Consider the following 18,064-nt stretch of genomic DNA (forward strand, 5'->3'; position numbering starts at 1 on the left):
CACACACACACACACACACACACACACACACACACATTTGCACTGTAGCGCAGCCATTTTTGGCTTACCCCCAGTGAAGACATTTTATTGGTGTTCTGTCAGAAAATGTTTTGTTCCTGGACTTTCACTCAGTTTATGGGTGTTGTGGGTCTCAGCAGTACTTGTTACTGATAGCCAAAAGTGTTCTGATGCATCTGTAATGTTTGTACAGATTTTTAAACAGAAACAGGCTGGTGTGCTCGAGAATAGAGAGAACTACAGAAAAGGCCGATCTGAGACAACCTAAATGCAAATGAATAAATAATTGTGGCAAGTCCTCCGAGAATCTTAGAACAACATATCTGCCGAGTCCACTTTAGAGAAAATGGCTGCTTCAAAGGGGAAGTAATATGATTTTTCTTATATTCTGCAATGCTTTTACAAAAGTGTAAAATGGCTGTCATTGATAAGGGCATCACAGGCACACAGCTCCAATCAGGAAAAACAAGTTGGCTTAAAGTGAGAGGAAAAGAAGCTAAAATGTGTTTTTTTTAGACAGAGTATGCACCAAGGAGGGGAGCTGTGCAATTGCCCACTGTAAGATAAATAGGAATTATTTTAAGTTGGGAATTGTGGAGAGCTCATTTAGTAGAGTCATAGAATATCAATATAGAGCAGTAAATGAGCAAAATAGACCCTCTTTAACGGGCATAGTGGTCTCAAGTAGAGACTGACTAACTGGTAGCTTGTACTACCGTTTGACATTGGCTATTTACGAGTCTGTCCATATTATACAAAAAGCAGCAGAATGAAGGAGAGTCAGGTAACACGTGAACAAGTAAACGTAAAACTAAATATATCAAATTATAGAAAAATATCAGCTGATGAATCAGAAGAGCAGAAAGTGTTTTTTTTTAATCATCAAATATTGATAATTGGTAGTGATATTGGTTCCATATTAGTCAGGCTCTGACATGAATCAATATAATTTTTTCTGAGACCTTTTTTTTGGTCTTGTTTTTGTTTGTTTTCTGTTCGTACTCTAATTCCATTGATAATTTTCCAGTTAGCTCCAGATGTATTTTATCTTTCATGTTTTCTCTCTTTCTGCTTCTCTGTGTTTCTTTTTCTCACTTCCTCTCATGCTTCCGTACATTATGTTGAGATACTAAATGCATTTTCTTCCTCTCTCGTGCTACTCTAATTCTGAACTTTTCTTTAACTGAGCTGACAGATAGGGAGGAAGCTAATTGGCCATTATGTCAGAAGTCTTTGTGCATGCTCTAAACACTTACGATAAGTATGGCTAAGTGGTGCTTGTATAAACATGGATGGTTATCTTTCACAGAGAGACTATAGCTCTGTGGGATGTGCCACATTGGATGCAATGGTTTTCTCTTTGAATAAATAGATTTCTGGGACACCAGTTTTTAGTACCCTTGAGGCTAAATGTCTCAATCACTTTGGATTTTACTGATGCACTTTATGGCGAGGTCCTGCCAAGTTTAGAAGATATACTTTATTAGGTATTCTTGTTCTTCTTGTCCTTGTTAATACAAATATAAAATTGGCAAGTCACATGGCAGCAATTCAGTGCATTCAGGTTTGCAAATATGGTCAAAATGACCTGCTGAAGTTCAACCCGAGCTCTGGAATGGGGAACAGAAGTGATTTAAGCGACTTTGAATGTGGCATGGTTGTTGGTGCCAGACAGGCTGGTCTGAGTCTTGTTGATCCGCTTGGATTTTCCCACACAACCCAACCCTCTCAAGGGTTTACAGTGAATGGTCAGAAAAAGAGAAAATATCCAGTGAGCAGCAGCTGTCTGGGGGGGAAATGCTTTATTGATCCCAGAAGAGCGTCTCTGAGGGCACAGCACATCGAAACTTGAAGCAGAGGACTAAAGCAGCAGATGACCACACCAGGTGGGACTCCTGTCAGCTAAGAACAGAAAACTGTAGCTTCATTTCACACAGGATCGCCTTTTTTAATGAGTTTTGATTTGTGCTGTGACATCAAGAATTTGCCATAAACTACATGAAAGCATGGATCCATGGTTCAGGTGCCTGAACCAAAGAAGACTTTCTTGACATAATTTGGGACCCTTAGTGGTGTTGCTGACCTTGTCTATCCCTTTATGACCACAGTGTGCCCAGCTTTTTATAGCCTTCTCCCTCAGGATAGTGCATCATGTCACAAGCTCAAATCATCCCAAACTGGTGTCTTGAACATGCCAAAGAGTTCACTGTACTGTACCAGGCCACCAGATTTCAACCCAATAGAGGACTTTTGGATGTGCAGCTGACAAATCTGTAGCAACTGTGTGATGCTGTCATGTCAATGTGGACCAAAAGTTGTGAGGAATATTTCTAGCAGCTGGTTGAAGCTATGCCGTGGAAAAGTAAAATGGGGATCCAACTTGCTGCTAGCAAGGTGACCGTGTTTAAAAGTGAACATGACTAATCTCAGATAATTCGATTTGTTATTGTGTATGTCCGATTGAACGAGAGCTACAGTGTAATTCAGAGCTCCAGCTCTGTGACAACCAAAAAACCAACTCTATAGTCACCAAAATTACTCTGAATTTCATCTAGTTAAATCACTTTCACTCACTGACTTAACACCTTCCCCTTGTTCTTAACTGTCACAGCTAACTGCCGGAGCCTTACACCAACCGTTATCACAACATAACCTCATTTAACCTCAACCTTAAAGTCAATTATTTACTCTAAAACAGTCGTTTGAAGGCAGAACAGAACATAAAGTCTTCATCCCATATTCCCAAGGTCTACAATTCACACAATACCATACATGTATACACACTCAGTGTTTTTTAGGGTGTGGTGTTAGTCGTGGAGTGGACCACTGTTGTTGGTCTCTTATCCCCATTAGCTTGCTTTGTTTAAATATCCCTTTCTTCCTGCATTTCTTCTCATACTTGCATTATTTTTGTTACACTCTCTTCCTTTGTGGAAGTTGGAACAGAAACCTCGGAAAAAGGAGGGACTTGATGGGTACAGTAACAGAGTGACCAAAAAGGTATAATTAGCTACAAAGGGAGCACGAGTGGTTTGAAAACACTGACGATTTAAATGAAGGGTTCTCTTTTAAGTTGACATCTACTTTGAGGATGGGTTTGCAGGATTGTTTTCTCGGACAGAATTTGATCCCCTGTAGGGATTAATAAAGGTTTAGTTATGCTAAAGTGCTCTTCAGCAATGGTTAAAAAAACATACAAGCAAATAACTCTAGGTGTAATTTATGAATTTCCAGCATGTAATGGAAACATTTTCCTACATGTATGAAATGAGTCTTACAATTTAAAAAAAAAAGAAAAAAAAAAAGAGTTAATTTAACATTTTTGGCTGAGACATTATAGGTTTACACCGATGACTGAAAGTGTTTCCCTCTGTTGTCGCGCCAACGCCCTCATTTTGCTTGAGAGAATGATCCCGGCACCAGATTACAAAGTTCAGTGAACATCACCCAATACATAGTCCCAAATTTATACTTATTTTACCCACAAATGCTACATAAAGCTATGTTTAAAAGTGGGTTTGATTTGTTGTATACAAATGGGGAGTTACAGAGTAAGATTTTTTATTTAGAGGCCGTGTCTCTGAAATTCACTTGTGATGAATAATGAATTAAGTGGTGATTAATCTTTGCAAAGCACGGCTAGTTTAGATTATATTATTCACTGATCTATGTGTGTGTAGTATATCCACTCTGTGGAGTGATATGCCAAAGAAATACGTTTCCCCAGGCTTGTATATGTACTGTGTGTAATCTCCGCACATACAGCCATGCGGTCCTGTGAAAAACGAAGCACATTTAAGGATTTAGTCGCTTGTAGGACCACCTTTAACAGCAATAACTTGAAGTAATAGTTTTCTTTATGACTTTATCAGGCTTTTACATTGTTGTGGAGAAGCTTTGGCCCACTCTTTTTTACAACATTGCTTTACTTCATTGAGGTTTGCGGGCATTTGTTTATGTTGAGCTCTCTAAAGGTCCACAGTATTTCAGTCGGGTTGAGGTCTGCACTTTGAGTCGGCCATGCCATTGCATTGTCCTGCTGCATGGCCCAAGTCAGTTAGTTGGTCTACACTGAAATATACCAGGGCTGCTAGATGGATTTGGAACATTTGTGTACTCCCAAGAAGATGATTTTTTGAATCTTCTTGTTCTCCCTTGCATTTTCATCTAGTGAAATATCTTACCGGTTATATAAACTTGCTATGAAAGTTATTACTACTATTATAATAATAATAATAATAATAAAGTGCAAGTAGCAAAATTGGGTCATTAGTTTAAAAAAAAAGTGAATTTGTCTAAAATATTGATGTTGGGACCAAATAGAACTGTATTGTGTTACAGTAGCGTGATAGTACATTTCACTAACTGCTTTTTTCCTTACAGTCAAATAATTAACCTTGATGGCATGTACTTTCAATTTTACAGAAAAAAAGCGTGCAATAGCAAAACCTTAAGAGCACACAGCAGTCTGGATAATAACTGCTTAAGCCATCCATCTATCCCTCTCTAAAGACAATATGTCTTAAACCCGATGCAGTTGTTAAATTAAGTTTATAGTTGCTGTAAAGTATTTCAGTCTCAGTTTATTTTCTTCCCAAATGACCATCTAGTTGACATCAAGTAGGTCACCAAACCAAGAATTGAATCTTACATACAACATTACACAAATTAAATTACCATTTAGTTTCCACTTTTGGTAAAAGCAAAGCTGTTAGTATATAATTTGTTTCACTGAACATGTTTTACCAAGTAAATAACAATATCTGTTTTGTGTTATGTGCCTGTTGTTTGCATACGTACTATACCATCAGAAACTAATGCTTATATTACGTATAAGAAGAAGTGGTCATTATTAGATTCAAAGTGGGGTGGGCAGATACAGACAAATAAAAAGGCACTGAGCTGTGGACAATCTGTACGGTGGAAGGGAACACTCTGTCCTACCACTTTTTATTCCCGCCCCATACTGTAAATCTCAGCAATGTGTGAGGCCAGCAAATACTCTACAGCACTGACCACTGCTGGGTCTCTGCGGATTTATTTTTCTCTTTTTGCAGAGACCGAATAATAAAAATGGCTTTGAATGTTTTAGTTACTGAATTTCACCCTGCCTCTGCCTCTTCACCTCCTTTCAGTCCACTTTAACCTCTCTCTCTCTTCTCTTTTCACTTTTAGGAGTCCCCTCAGGACAGCGCCATCACCAGGGACATTAACCGGACATTTCCAGCTCACGACTACTTCAAAGACACTGGAGGAGATGGACAAGACTCCCTCTATAAGATCTGCAAGGTGAGACACTTAACACACAAGGAGGAGGTTAATTTTTCCTCTGAAGTCAGCAGAGGGCATTATCCAGGCAGTCATTAAAATGGATTCACACAGTGCACAAAGCTACTGCAACAGCTGTATGCCAAATGAGGTGTAAACCATTTGGTAGCAGAACTGCAGATACAAGTCAGCAGCACTCTTTTCCCCACTCTCCCCCACATTAACTTCTGCTGCGTGTAAATTTACAGCTTAAAATACACATAATGAAGAAATAATAGGGAGTGATAAACTGGGTCAAGAACAATAGTAGTAATACTTTGCAGTGCTCTTCAAGGATATTGGGCCAGTGGCTTAAGCAGAGATGATTAAAATGACGCTCCCACTTATTATAAATGTTAAGCTTTACTATTAGTGAGCAGTTTAAAGGCTTTCAAGAGGCACTCCAGGATAATCTGATATGTTTGCATTTAAAGATTACAATGAGTCATTTTTTTTAGTTTATTCAATAGAAAAAAGAACATCGTACTCATAAATAGACATTGATTAGTGTATAATTATATCTTCCAATAATCAGTGCATTGTCATAAATTGGGAATTAATCCATTTAAACTACATAGGAGCAGGGGCTGCCATGTTTGCCATGTTGCGATGGGCGTCGCTGTTCCGCCTAATTATGTTTTATGTTCCAAGGTAGAGGCCGGCGGCATATGTAGTACGCCTCATAAATTACTTTTAATTTAAAGATCACAAATAGGTATTTTAAACTTTATTTATACATGGATATTTTAATTATCCCATTCTTATTATGTCTGCCTCATCCATTTCTTCTCTCTCTGCTCCCTCATTTCCACCTCATCCTCTTCCTCCTCACCTCAAGCCTCATGCTCTGAACACATGAAAATGTGCATAAACATGCTTGTTTTTTTCCTGATATTGCCAGCAGATTAGACATGCGACCGTCCCTGTTTATTACAGTCACACATCGTGAGTGTCAGAATGTCAGATCCGCTTCAAAGACAGTTTCAATAACGCCGGCTAACAGTGACCAATACAGCAACACTTACCGACAACTCACCTCAGTATGAGACATGAGTGAGTTTCACTGACTCGTCGACTCGTATCAGACTCCTTTCACAAAGTTTTACAGCCTCCTACAGTGTGAATAGACGTGGACTCCAGCTGAGATAAATGGAGGACTGACATTCTGTACTTACTTCAGATGAATGGCGGCCAATCTGCAATCTACTGATGTCTAGCAGTGATATTTTTCACAGTGTACCTTTAATGTGCACTGCTAGTTTACTTCTCTGCTTATAAAAGGCAGCATTTTGTGGTCTTTGCATGCATGAAGTTTTTCCCTTTCCCACTCAACTCACTTCACTGCCAGATGTTTATGCACCACTACTGCAGGTCATTAAATTTTGTTTTCACCCTCCCATAGATTGTTTTGTCCCGTCTCCCTATCCTCTCTTCCTTCTTTCCTCTTTCCCCTCACCTGCAACCACTCGAAGCAGATAGCTGACCCTCCATGCTCGTCTGGAGGTTTCTTCCTGTTAAAATGGATTTTTTCTAGTCCTAGTGCTGCTCTTTGTGGATCGTCTGATTTTTGGGGTAGTCTTTCTAACACTGTAGGTTCTTTACCTAAGGTATAAATCACCTTGACACACCTGTTGTTGTGATTTGGCTCACTATTTCAATTTCATACTAAATGAAATTGAATCAAAGCTGAAATTCACATAATATTTAATCAATCTTTTAAATATTAAGAAGTATAAATAGCTGTAATAGACAGCTTGTGTCCTGACATAGATTTGTAAACTCACACCCACTCATGAAGTTGTTTTTTTTATAAAACTGCATGTAATTACAGGTGAGAAACAAGCAGTTGGTTAGCTTGCAGCCGTCGTTCTTGATGAAACCTGTCAGAAATAAAAATAATCTCCATGTGAAATTGAATCACGTTTCTCTGGAATACGATATAATTACTATGTAAATGACTGGCTCCACAGTAGGTCTGTAGAGCAGTAGTTGAAGGTGCCAACGCTAAAATCAACCGCTCATTAATTTACTTTCTCACCGGGTTACTGGGTGGTTCAGTGAGTTCACAAGAGTGAAAAGCAAAACAAGTTTTTAAATCGAACGCGTAGTTTGGTGTGCGCGTTTGATTCAAAACGTTGGCGTTTTGATCATCGAGCATCTGTGCTCTCTTTCTCATGAAAACAAACACATGCGTCAATAATATGCATACATACATCTGAAGCTATACCTCCATAATTCGTCACGAATGTCCCGACTGCGGTGCGTTCAGTTTTTAGTTTCATGTCATTTATTATGTATAACTCAGGTGAGGACATCCATCTCTTCCCAGACAACCACCTCCTCAGGTGTGTTTAAATAATTCAGCGGGCCCTCCCTCTCCTGCATGTATGGATTGATCCACACTTTGTCCGTTTGATTCATGCTCATAATTTGTGTTTGTAGCTCAGTAGGCCACTACAGCCCTTTCGCCTGATTCTCTCCCTAGCTCCCAAAGCAATTTAATACATAACATTTGTACCAACATTTCCTTCAGACCCCTTTTTTCTTGCTTTTCTGTTTGTTTCTGAATCTATCCAGTTAGACTTGATTTCTTTAGGTCCTATTCAGTCTTTCTTCATTATTATACTGCCACACAGCTCATACACATTATAATTTAAGTTCTCTGTAGCCAAACCAGCGTGCTGAGGGTGAAAAAATAAGATATTTGTTTCATTTTGTTTGGCTTACTGTAATTGTGGGCGGTCACTGCCTGTTCTGTTGATGTGTTTTGTTTAATGTTTCTTGTAAATATAGATATATGGTATACTAATTACGTTCTCACCATCAATTAAATGCAGCACAAGATCAGTATTTACACATTGCTTTGCAGCCTTGGTGTAACTTCCCAAATCTTTAGAAAAAAATGTATGCTATACTATACAAATACATTAATTTCTTTATTTCTTTTTTTTTATTATCATTATTTATCGTGACACTAGTTTGTTACCTTTCTTTCTGTCTGCATTCTTTTTTTTAGGCTTATTCTGTTTACGATGAGGAGATCGGGTACTGCCAGGGACAGTCCTTCTTGGCTGCAGTGCTGCTGTTGCACGTGAGTTTACATACCAGCATGTCCAGGGAAAAAAAAAAAGTATTTCAAATATAGTGTCATAGCTGAGCGGGGCTGTTTTATTTCCTTTGACATCGATACCCTTCCAGCTTTCAGAAACACTGGAGGATTGGCTTAATTTATTACATCCTCCATCCTATGTTTAATGTCTCTCAGAACTTGGTCAATAAGTACCTATAAAAGGAAATTTTAGAGGTTTTATTTGTTTATGTAATGTAGACGGCAACATTAAACCACCTGCCTAATATTGAGTAGTTCTCCCTTTGCACTGCCAAAACAGCTCAGACTCTCTGGGGAATAAACAGGTCCCCTCTTGGGATGGGCTGTGTTGACTGGGACCAAGCATATCCTACAATTGCTCATTGGGATCTAAGGTGTTTGGAGTCCAGACCAACTTCCTAATCTTGTTGTTGTGTTCAGGAGTATATGTTGCAGTAACCCCCACGCATGTGTCTCTAGCAAAGGTTTTAACCGCAGAACTCTGCATAGTCATAAGGCTTTAATGTTGGGGTTGATTCTTTTTTGTGTGTGTACAATATGGTCACAGTGATCATCTGAAACCTGTAGCTTGTTTTAAAATTCCTCTGTGGTCCGGAGAAATGCCAACAGTGCCACCTAGTGTAGAAACAATGGCCATTTTTATAAAGCATCCGACCAGAGGATTTTTTAAAGTGACATTTTAGAATTACTTTGCAGTTAACTTCATGTGAAACCCTTGTTTTCAGCATGACTGAACTGACTTAAGGCACTAATAAGTAAATCTCTTGGTTTTCTTTAGATGCCAGAGGAGCAAGCATTCAGTGTCCTGGTGAAGATCATGTTTGATTATGGGCTCAGGGATCTTTTCAAGCAAAACTTTGAAGATCTTCATTGCAAGTTCTTTCAACTTGAGAGACTTATGCAGGTTTGTATGATATAAACTTGTATAACTGAATGCTCTGCGCACCTGTACACTGATATATACTATTATATTATATAATGTAATACATAAGACCAGCAAGGTGTATTACTTAGTATTTAAGTAGAATTGAAGTGACCTCTTGCTGCTCTCCTTCCTTTCCCCCCCATATGCTATCTTTTTTTTTTTATTACATCTTCCTTTTCTCCTCCTCCACATTCTTCAATCTGCTTCTCTAACCCCATGTCCTTTTGTGTCTTTATTGCTTTTCTTGCTTTCAACGTGTCTGTTCCAGGAATATATACCAGACCTGTACAACCATTTCCTGAATGTGGGCCTGGAGGCTCACATGTACGCCTCACAGTGGTTCCTCACTCTCTTCACAGCCAAGTTCCCCCTCTACATGGTCTTCCATATAATCGACCTGCTGCTGTGCGAGGTTCGTAATCTAAACACAAACCTCAGTGACTTCAATCGACAGAGGTAATGACTTATTAACTCATGGCATAGAAATGCCCTCAGCTGTTAAAGGCTGATGGGGTGTTGTGGTTACCCTGCCAATTCGGCAGGTGACATGATGTGACATGGACACCCGAGTTTGTGAGTGGGGTAACTCGAGAATGAAGCGACGTAGGAGTTTTAAATTCATACCATAGGTGTGTCTACAAGAAATATTGAAGGAGTTTGAATCTCTGTGACCTAAACCTTCAGTCTTCTGAAAATTGTTTGAATTGATAACTCAAGAAGGAAATCGCCTCGGATTCTGAAATAAATTTTATACAGTGGTGTGAAAAAGGGTTTTCCCCTTCCCGATTTCCTTATTTTTCTTTTCTTGTCACACTAAAATGTTTCAGATCATCAAATTCAGATATTAGACAAAGATGTCTTGATGGATGCTCAATCATCCAGGTAAGGAAATCCCAAAAAGTTGATTCGATTCATCTGGATGTAGCGTTTTTAGTGGAAGAAATGTTTCGTCAGTCATCCAAGTGACTTCTTCACTTTCAGCTGAGGTCAGCTTCTTGATCATTCATGTGAAGAATGATCTGCTAGTTTCAGTCATTATGCAAATATATTGTTTACTTAAACTGAACTCAGCTTTCCAAAAATTAGGTCAATCACAGTTAAGTCATGATTTAACAAGATGGGCAATTGCTTTTCACACAGAACCAGGTAAGTTTGGATAAGTTTGGATAAGTTTTCTTCCTTAATCAGTGAAATCATTGTTTAAAAACACAATTTATTTGGGTTATCTTTGTGTGATATTAAACTTTGTTTAATGATCTGAAACATGTAAGTGTGACAAATATAAAAAACTGTAGTAAATCAGGAAGGGCGCAACAACTTTTTCACAGCATCGTAGGTACCATAGATATCTTTTTTTTTTACCCTGGGAATTGAAACTCTGAATATAGGAAAACCCTCGTCTCATTAATCTGCTGAATGATGTCAGTCCAGTGATGGTGGAAGAAAGCAGCAGGACTTGGGATGTGGTTCAAGATTTAGGAATTTATGACCAGACCCAGGGAGACTTGTTTCAGATCACACAATAACTCAGACCAGGGTAAAGTCTGACCTTCCGGTGTAGCGGTCCAAGCTGAGCAGCTGTCTTCAGATCCTGTGGAGAGATATGAAGTTACCCCATTAAGTCAGACCGCTTTAACAAATCATCTGGGAAGAAAAGGAGCAGCCGCTGTGCTTATCCACATACTTAGTAAAAGTATATCCCTAGAAACAAGCACACCACTTAAATATGGGGTTTTATTATGTATGGAAGCCCGTTTCCGCCACTAAAAAAAAAAAGAAAAAAAGCTAGTATCCATAACTCGAAATTTCGAGTTATTTTCTCGAAATTTCGAGTTACATTTCTCAATTAATTTAATTTCTCAGTTAGCTCTGCCAATCAAAAATATACGTGAATGAGGTCGCTTTCTTGTTACCCGGAAGCATATGGCGCAGGACCGCGCACTCAAAAACGGATCCCAACAAATTAAAGTATGTTTGCTGATCACACCATGTGATTCAGCTAATAACACAGGGATTTCATCATTTGTGAAGCCAGGCTGAAAACACTCAGCAATCTGTGCATTCACGACTGGATGTAATACCGGTAGCTTAGCTGTAGCATTTGTAGCTGAGGGCTTCAGCTTCCGGGTAACATGGAAATGACGTCATTCACGTAGATTACTGATTGGCAGCGCTAACTCGAAATTTCGAGAAAATAACTCGAAATTTTGAGAAGCTTTTCTCAAAATTTTGAGTTAATATGTCGAAATTTCGAGATAATAACTCGAAATTTCGAGAAAATAACTCGAAAGTTTGAGTTATGGATCCTTTTTTTTTTTTTTTAGTGGCGGAAACGGGCTTCCATAATTATGAAAGCACTTTAGGTGTTTTCTTTTTTCAAGAATAAGCATATGACAACGTTTATGTGTGATTTTTGTCAGTTGCTTTTTTCATTAAAACATCAAGCAACAGTAATTAATCAATTCATTTTGTTTTTTTCTCCCCTCAGGGCATTAGTGTAATCTTCAATGTGGCCTTGGCACTTTTAAAGGTAAGAAAGCCCAGACAAAAAACGAATTATTTTATTGTTCAGCCACACCAAAGTGAAAATGGGACAGCAACCTCCTTGTGATGAGGGGAAATTGGTTGATGATTGTGTGTAGATTGCAATTGTGTTGTTGGCAACACCCTTAACATCTGGGAAAGGTATTTATGCAGGTCGCCTGGCAGGAGGCAGCCTGAGACTGCAGTCACTCAAGCAGATTGGTGAAGGTTGGCAAATAAGTTCAGTCTAACTTTTAAAACACAAAAGTTGCTTTCAGCATAGCAGCTGACTGCAAGTGGTTTACTGACCTGGTCCCTGTCTTTGACGTGACCATTGAAAAGTCAACGAGATCACAAGTTTATTGCAATAAATTTGGTCGTGCTGCTCCAACCGCCGTCTTCTTTAGTGTGACTGTAGCATCAAACCAATGAGCATTCAAAGATGGCCAGAAGCTTTGAGTGGAAACAGAAATGGAGAGGTTGTGCCAACAGAACCTCAAATTCTAAAAGGTTTATGCATGTGAGACATGTGCAGCCTCACCCCTCTGTTCTGTGCTAAAAGCAGTGCACGTGCTTTTTTTTAAGGGGACGTTGTGCTTGAAGAACACCGTTCCATCCATAAAATAAACAGGCAAAATAAAATAAATCTGTGGAACAACTTTTATTTTACAATAGATTTATAGACTTGGCCACAAACACAGTCTTTATCTTAGTGCTCACGTGTTCCTAACCAAACCCAGGATGTTGTCTTAAGAATTGTTTCTTCATTTAACAAAAAAAGGAAATGAGTCTTTCCTTGACAGGCTGTTTAGGCTTGAGTAATGTAAATTTATGTCTAATTTACCTTTTATCTGCTTTTCCCCAGACATCGAAAGATGATCTAATCCAAACAGACTTCGAGGGTGCTCTCAAATTCTTTCGCGTCCCTGTTCCGAAGAGGTACCGCTCCGAGGAAAACGCAAAGAAACTGATGGAGCTGGCCTGTAGCATGAAGGTTAGTTTAAAACAGAGCATGTAGTACTTATACCTGCTCAACCTGGCTTTTTCTTAAAGATAGTAGACTTGTGTCTTATTGTCATATTTTGTATAAATAAGAATAAACAGATGATTTTCTTAAAATATTAAGAAAACCTCAAACCCAACTGAACAGTAAATTATTAAACAAAATATATGTGATATATGATCATTAGTTGATCATTCGCAGATCATTATGCACAAAAGTAAAAGATTTTTTCAAGCAGTATTTCTCAAATACCACTAGGGGTCACTGCCGTGCTTTACACCAACCTTAACAGATAAATCAAACACACGTGTCTTTTTCAGTATCTCAAACAGGCGCACTCGCACCTGTGTCCTGACCCGTTTTGAACTGTCTGGCCTAATTTAAGGGACTTGACTTTGAAGGTAACTTTGGGCAGAGATATTTATTTGCACAGACTCTGTAGGAGCCAGCAGGCCGAGAGATTTGAAGTTTTTGCTTCTCAGTTAGACAGCTGGGCAGCAGGCAGATCATGTAATGATCTTCAGCAAAGAAATATCCGCTGGAAATAAATCGGAGGTATCGCTTTTGAATTTAAATCATAACCACCAGAAAAACACAGATTTTCTAGCTTATACTCCTTTTGGCTTATTTGACTTCTTCTATATGCTGTCTTTGAGTATTACACTTATCTGTGCTGCTTTTTTTCTTTAGGGATTCCCCGTAGCAAGTATGTTATCTGCCAAGAGAAAATAATTCCAAGAATTCATTTGAGGTCACTGACTACTGTAATGACTTCACTGGGAATTAAATCTCAGTCAAGGCAGAGTAATTTGAAGCTTGGATAGCAATGTGAGGTGATGACTGGCTGTATCAGTAACTAACCTGAAACGACTGAAGATACTGGCTGACTGGACTACAAATTGTTCTGGGTTGCAGCTGTGTTGGAAGCTTTATCTCAGATTTGACTTTATGTGATCTTTTTCCAGGTACACCCCTTTTTTTAAATGTATTTATTTCATTTCGGGAAGTCAAAGTAGCAACAATTAGGTCGCTTCCTTCAAGGTGACCGGAATCTTGAAAGTTTTTATTAATTTATTAATTTTTTACAGCAGGCTTTTATTCTGAGGTGTTTCTCATAAACTCAGAGTTATTCTTTTAATGTATGACTTTAACCTTGGAAGTCCAAAGTTTTCCCAGCTTTGTTTCTTCCTTTAAATCTGAGCCCGGGCTGAGGTCATCTGTGACTTTGGTATTTCTTTTTCTTTTTTTTAAACGGAATCTTGAAATTAATTATAAAAAATGTCTCCAAATTTATTCTCATAGTTCAACTTTCATAACTTTCTTCGTTGAATGTCAAATTTATTCCCTTCCCCTTTTTTAGTTTCTTAATGTACCCTAATTCATATTTTTAAAATAACCAACATTATTGGAAAATGAACATATATATAAAAATTCAACATCCTGCTTCCTAAGTCATTGAACTATAAGAGATACAAAACCTAAACAAGGCCATTTGTATCATCTAAATTATATTATCTGATATATATCTTATCAACTTTACATTATATTCACAGCAGTGTTAAAGCAGTGCTGAGTATCTTTCCAGGTTGGGAGTCTGCAAACTATTTACTTAACTGCAGTCAGAGGTCATTATCATTATTAGATTTTTAAAGTCAGTATAAGAGAAGTACTTGTGTTGTGCATTCAGCTCACAAACTGTGTTCAAGACATAATCTCAGGGTCAAACCAGGTCATTTATGTTGTCTCAGTGTGCTTTTGTTGCACCAACCTCCTCTTCTCATCTGCCAGCCTTATGACTTCTAATGCTAATATATGCAAATTACCCCAGAAATTAAAATAAAACCATAAAAGTTTGAATTTTCTTTCTTGGACACTTTTAAAAAAAAGTTTGGTGCGTCAAAGTTTTAGCTTGTGTTCATACCTTTTAGTTCTGTTTTTGAGCTACTACACATGAGCATGCGTGTGCAGATATGTTTGTGCACCTACATACAGTATTAGTAGTTGCAGTTGATTGAAACCTTTCAAAGTGGAAAAATATTTTCTGTTTATAAAAAACTTTGGACTCGGGAGGTTTGTGGATACTCTCTGTACTTCATTGGCAATTTAATTATGAGCTGTTGGAGAACCAAAGTTTTGCCGTAGATGTGAGAAAAAAGACAATAAAAGGATAGATGCATTAGAGACCTGCTGCCCTGAATAACCTTCTGTACTTTGTGGAGGAGAACGTGCAACCAAACACACTGAGAGAATGCATAAAGACACATAAATCGGAACAGCATGAAGGTCACGCTACATCATTAGGTAATGAATGTTGAGATTTCAACATGGGGAAAAGTATATAGTCAAAGTATGCAAACACTGTAGTGCATTGATTGTGAACCCTTAACTAAGGGCATTGAAAATCCACACATCTCACACATGTCTGCATCAGGAGTGGGCGATTACTTTTCCCAAGGAGCCACATGATAAGCTGGGTCTATCGTGGAGGGTCGCACCAATGAGATGACTTCAGTTCTCCTTAATATTAATTTAATCTCTTTATAAATTGGTAAGATTAGATGTTACAAACAGTAGCAAATTGGCCAATAATACCACCCCGTGTGTTGTTACATGTTATTCAAATGCATGAATAAATAAAGCTGCAGTCGAGCAAAGATTAAAAGTCTTCTGTCTTTGTTTGCAAAAGACTTGAAAACCTCTCCACTGGCCGTCACATTAAACCAAACTTAGTAAGCTAGTTGTATTTCCTTTCTTCATCATTTGTTGTTTTACTCTTTCTGCTCAACAGATCAGCCAGAAGAAACTGAAGAAATATGAAAAGGAGTACCACACCATACGGGAGCAGCAAGAGCAACAGGAGGCCCCCATCGAGAGATATGAGGTACGTGGTTTTTCTAACAAAATATTTCAGTCCCCTTTCTTGTCTCGATATGTTCAATACAGGAAGGTTAAATGATGAGTATATTTTTCTTTAAAAAAACAATGGCAAAAGGAAAAAGAAACCAGCCAAAACAAGAATGATATGCTCCTCCTATTTAGCATAAAGCAGTCTCATCCTTCCTTTTCCAGGAACAAAATGTCTGGCACAGTGCATCACTTAAAATAACAATAAAAATACGGCAGAACAAAAACTGCATGGTTCATAACAAACCGTTATTCTGTTGGACTTCCTCTTCCTCCTCCTCTTATGTCTGTTGTTTATCTGCTGGGCAGGGCATTTAAAAAAACAAAACAAAAAATGTTGTATCATTTTTGTTAATGTTGGTTCTTCTCACGTGTCACTCTAATCTTCCCCCAGAATGTTTTGATCTTTCTCCACTACCAAATACACAGAACCGTTATTTCTTTTGGCTCTGTGCATTCATTGCATTGCTCTGTGGTGTAGTGTTTAATAGACTGGCCTGGACAAATCTGCCATGGCGACCCCCTGGGGAAAAGGGGTGTGGCATAAAGTTGTTTGGCTTGTTTGTTCTGTTGGCAAAATGATATGCTTAACACTGAGAAAAGTTTTAAAAGTGTAGGGGTGTTAGATGTTGCTTATATGGCAGTCTCAGCTCATTGCTGGCTAGTTACTAGGTCTATATAATTCAACTTTTATAGATATAAATTAGATGTTATTGCTGTGAAATAAAAAAGATGGCATGCTCTCATATAGTGCTGTAGGTGCATATTATTTAAAAATACATTATGAAATATTGTTCCATGCTTTTATAGCTCATAATGTCATGTTTTTGTTGATATTTAAACATGCCTTTGTGGTGGGTTACTAAATGACTTACAATTTACAAAACTTTTCAGCAGTAAAAATATTTTTTAAAAATTATATCTGTTCAGATTAGAGTTCTTCAGAAAACGTATATTATTAGAATTAGGATGATACAGATCTCGCTTAACTTTTCTTTATATTGTTTTCTGTCTTTTTACATAGTAACATTATTATTTTAGTGGTTGGTTGGTTTAACCATTTCAGTATTCATGAATTACGTGTCATCCCCACGATTACCACATAGTGGTAAAGCAGCGACTATATTCTGACATTCATAGCTGAACAAAGTAAATCTATATTTCTTGTGGACCTTGACAGTCCTTGTTCAGCAAATAAAAACTACAAGGCCATAGAAAAGCCTTTAACTATACATTATGTCATTTCAAGGGTAACAAGATGGTTTTGTGCACTACAAGATCATCCATCACTTCTTTTTTTTTTTTGTGCGTGTCCAAAGAAGTGTTTTGATCTTGGGGTGTTTCTATTTTTGCCATGTAAGAGGGATTCATCCGCTCTACGCTAAAGTCAAATGTTCACGCCAGTTTGAGTCATAGTAGTGATAATAAAAGCTGGAGTTGTGTAGTCCACACTTTAATACAAGGATATGTAAATCCATGTACAAATGGATCAGGATCAGACGGCTTAAAAAGAAGAAAAGTGACACAGACATGAAATGTTTTAACAAAGATGGAAACGTTGACCTAGAAATAGAAGGAGAGGTGTTAGAAATTGTGCTAAGTGCTCCGACTTTATTCCCACTACAGCTGTAGATTGCTGTTAATGATGTACAAACCGGTTATGTCTCGTTAAACATTACAGACATCTCTTACTTTGCGGCTACGTTTTCAGCTGATCAGAGTGAACTTTTATACTCTCGGTTTCATATGTGTGTTGTCGCATCGCTCTGGAAACTGCTGAACCAGTAAGACATGTTTGCACAATCAAACTTAACTCCATTTCCTTGCTCAGCTATCTCAGCGCTTTCCTTCCTCTTTGGTGGATCGGCACTTCTCCGTGTTCAGTGTCGTCTGTCTTAAACGTTTTGATTATTTCATTCTTAACATTTTTGTGTTGATTTGTGGTTGTTTTTCTCTTTTCTTCTTTCTAAACACTGCTTTTTTTTCTCTTACATTCACCATCTAGCGGGAGAATCGGCGTTTGCAAGAGGCCAACATGCGTCTGGAGCAAGAAAATGATGACTTGGCACATGAACTAGTTAGCAGCAAGATAGCCCTGCGCAAAGACCTTGACAATGTAAGCCAAAGAAGAATATTTGTGTATGATTGGGTGGGGTTGTTAAACTGTCATTTGTCACTTCTGGTAGAACATCTAAAAAAGGTTATAGCAAAGATGAAAGCGCAAGTGTTTTTGAACAGAAACTTTTTTTCCCAATTCCTTGAAAAGAGAGAGAAA

General features: G+C 38.1%; 1 protein-coding gene across 2 annotated transcripts in view; it reads left to right on the forward strand.

Annotated features, from left to right (window-relative positions):
* The window catches only part of rabgap1 (RAB GTPase activating protein 1), a 78,585-nt gene that overhangs the window by 45,718 nt on the left and 14,803 nt on the right, over window positions 1-18,064 (forward strand). For both annotated transcript variants that reach the window (XM_005729275.1, XM_005729276.1), the window contains 8 exons: window positions 5,194-5,307; window positions 8,342-8,416; window positions 9,213-9,338; window positions 9,628-9,771; window positions 11,848-11,889; window positions 12,748-12,876; window positions 15,674-15,766; window positions 17,795-17,905. In XM_005729275.1, the coding sequence (XP_005729332.1) occupies window positions 5,194-5,307; window positions 8,342-8,416; window positions 9,213-9,338; window positions 9,628-9,771; window positions 11,848-11,889; window positions 12,748-12,876; window positions 15,674-15,766; window positions 17,795-17,905 (834 nt within the window). The remainder of the gene's footprint in view (window positions 1-5,193; window positions 5,308-8,341; window positions 8,417-9,212; window positions 9,339-9,627; window positions 9,772-11,847; window positions 11,890-12,747; window positions 12,877-15,673; window positions 15,767-17,794; window positions 17,906-18,064) is intronic.

Source organism: Pundamilia nyererei, unplaced genomic scaffold, assembly GCF_000239375.1.
Source record: "Pundamilia nyererei isolate P.nyererei 1_Seehausen unplaced genomic scaffold, PunNye1.0 scaffold00032, whole genome shotgun sequence".
NCBI lineage: Eukaryota > Metazoa > Chordata > Actinopteri > Cichliformes > Cichlidae > Pundamilia > Pundamilia nyererei.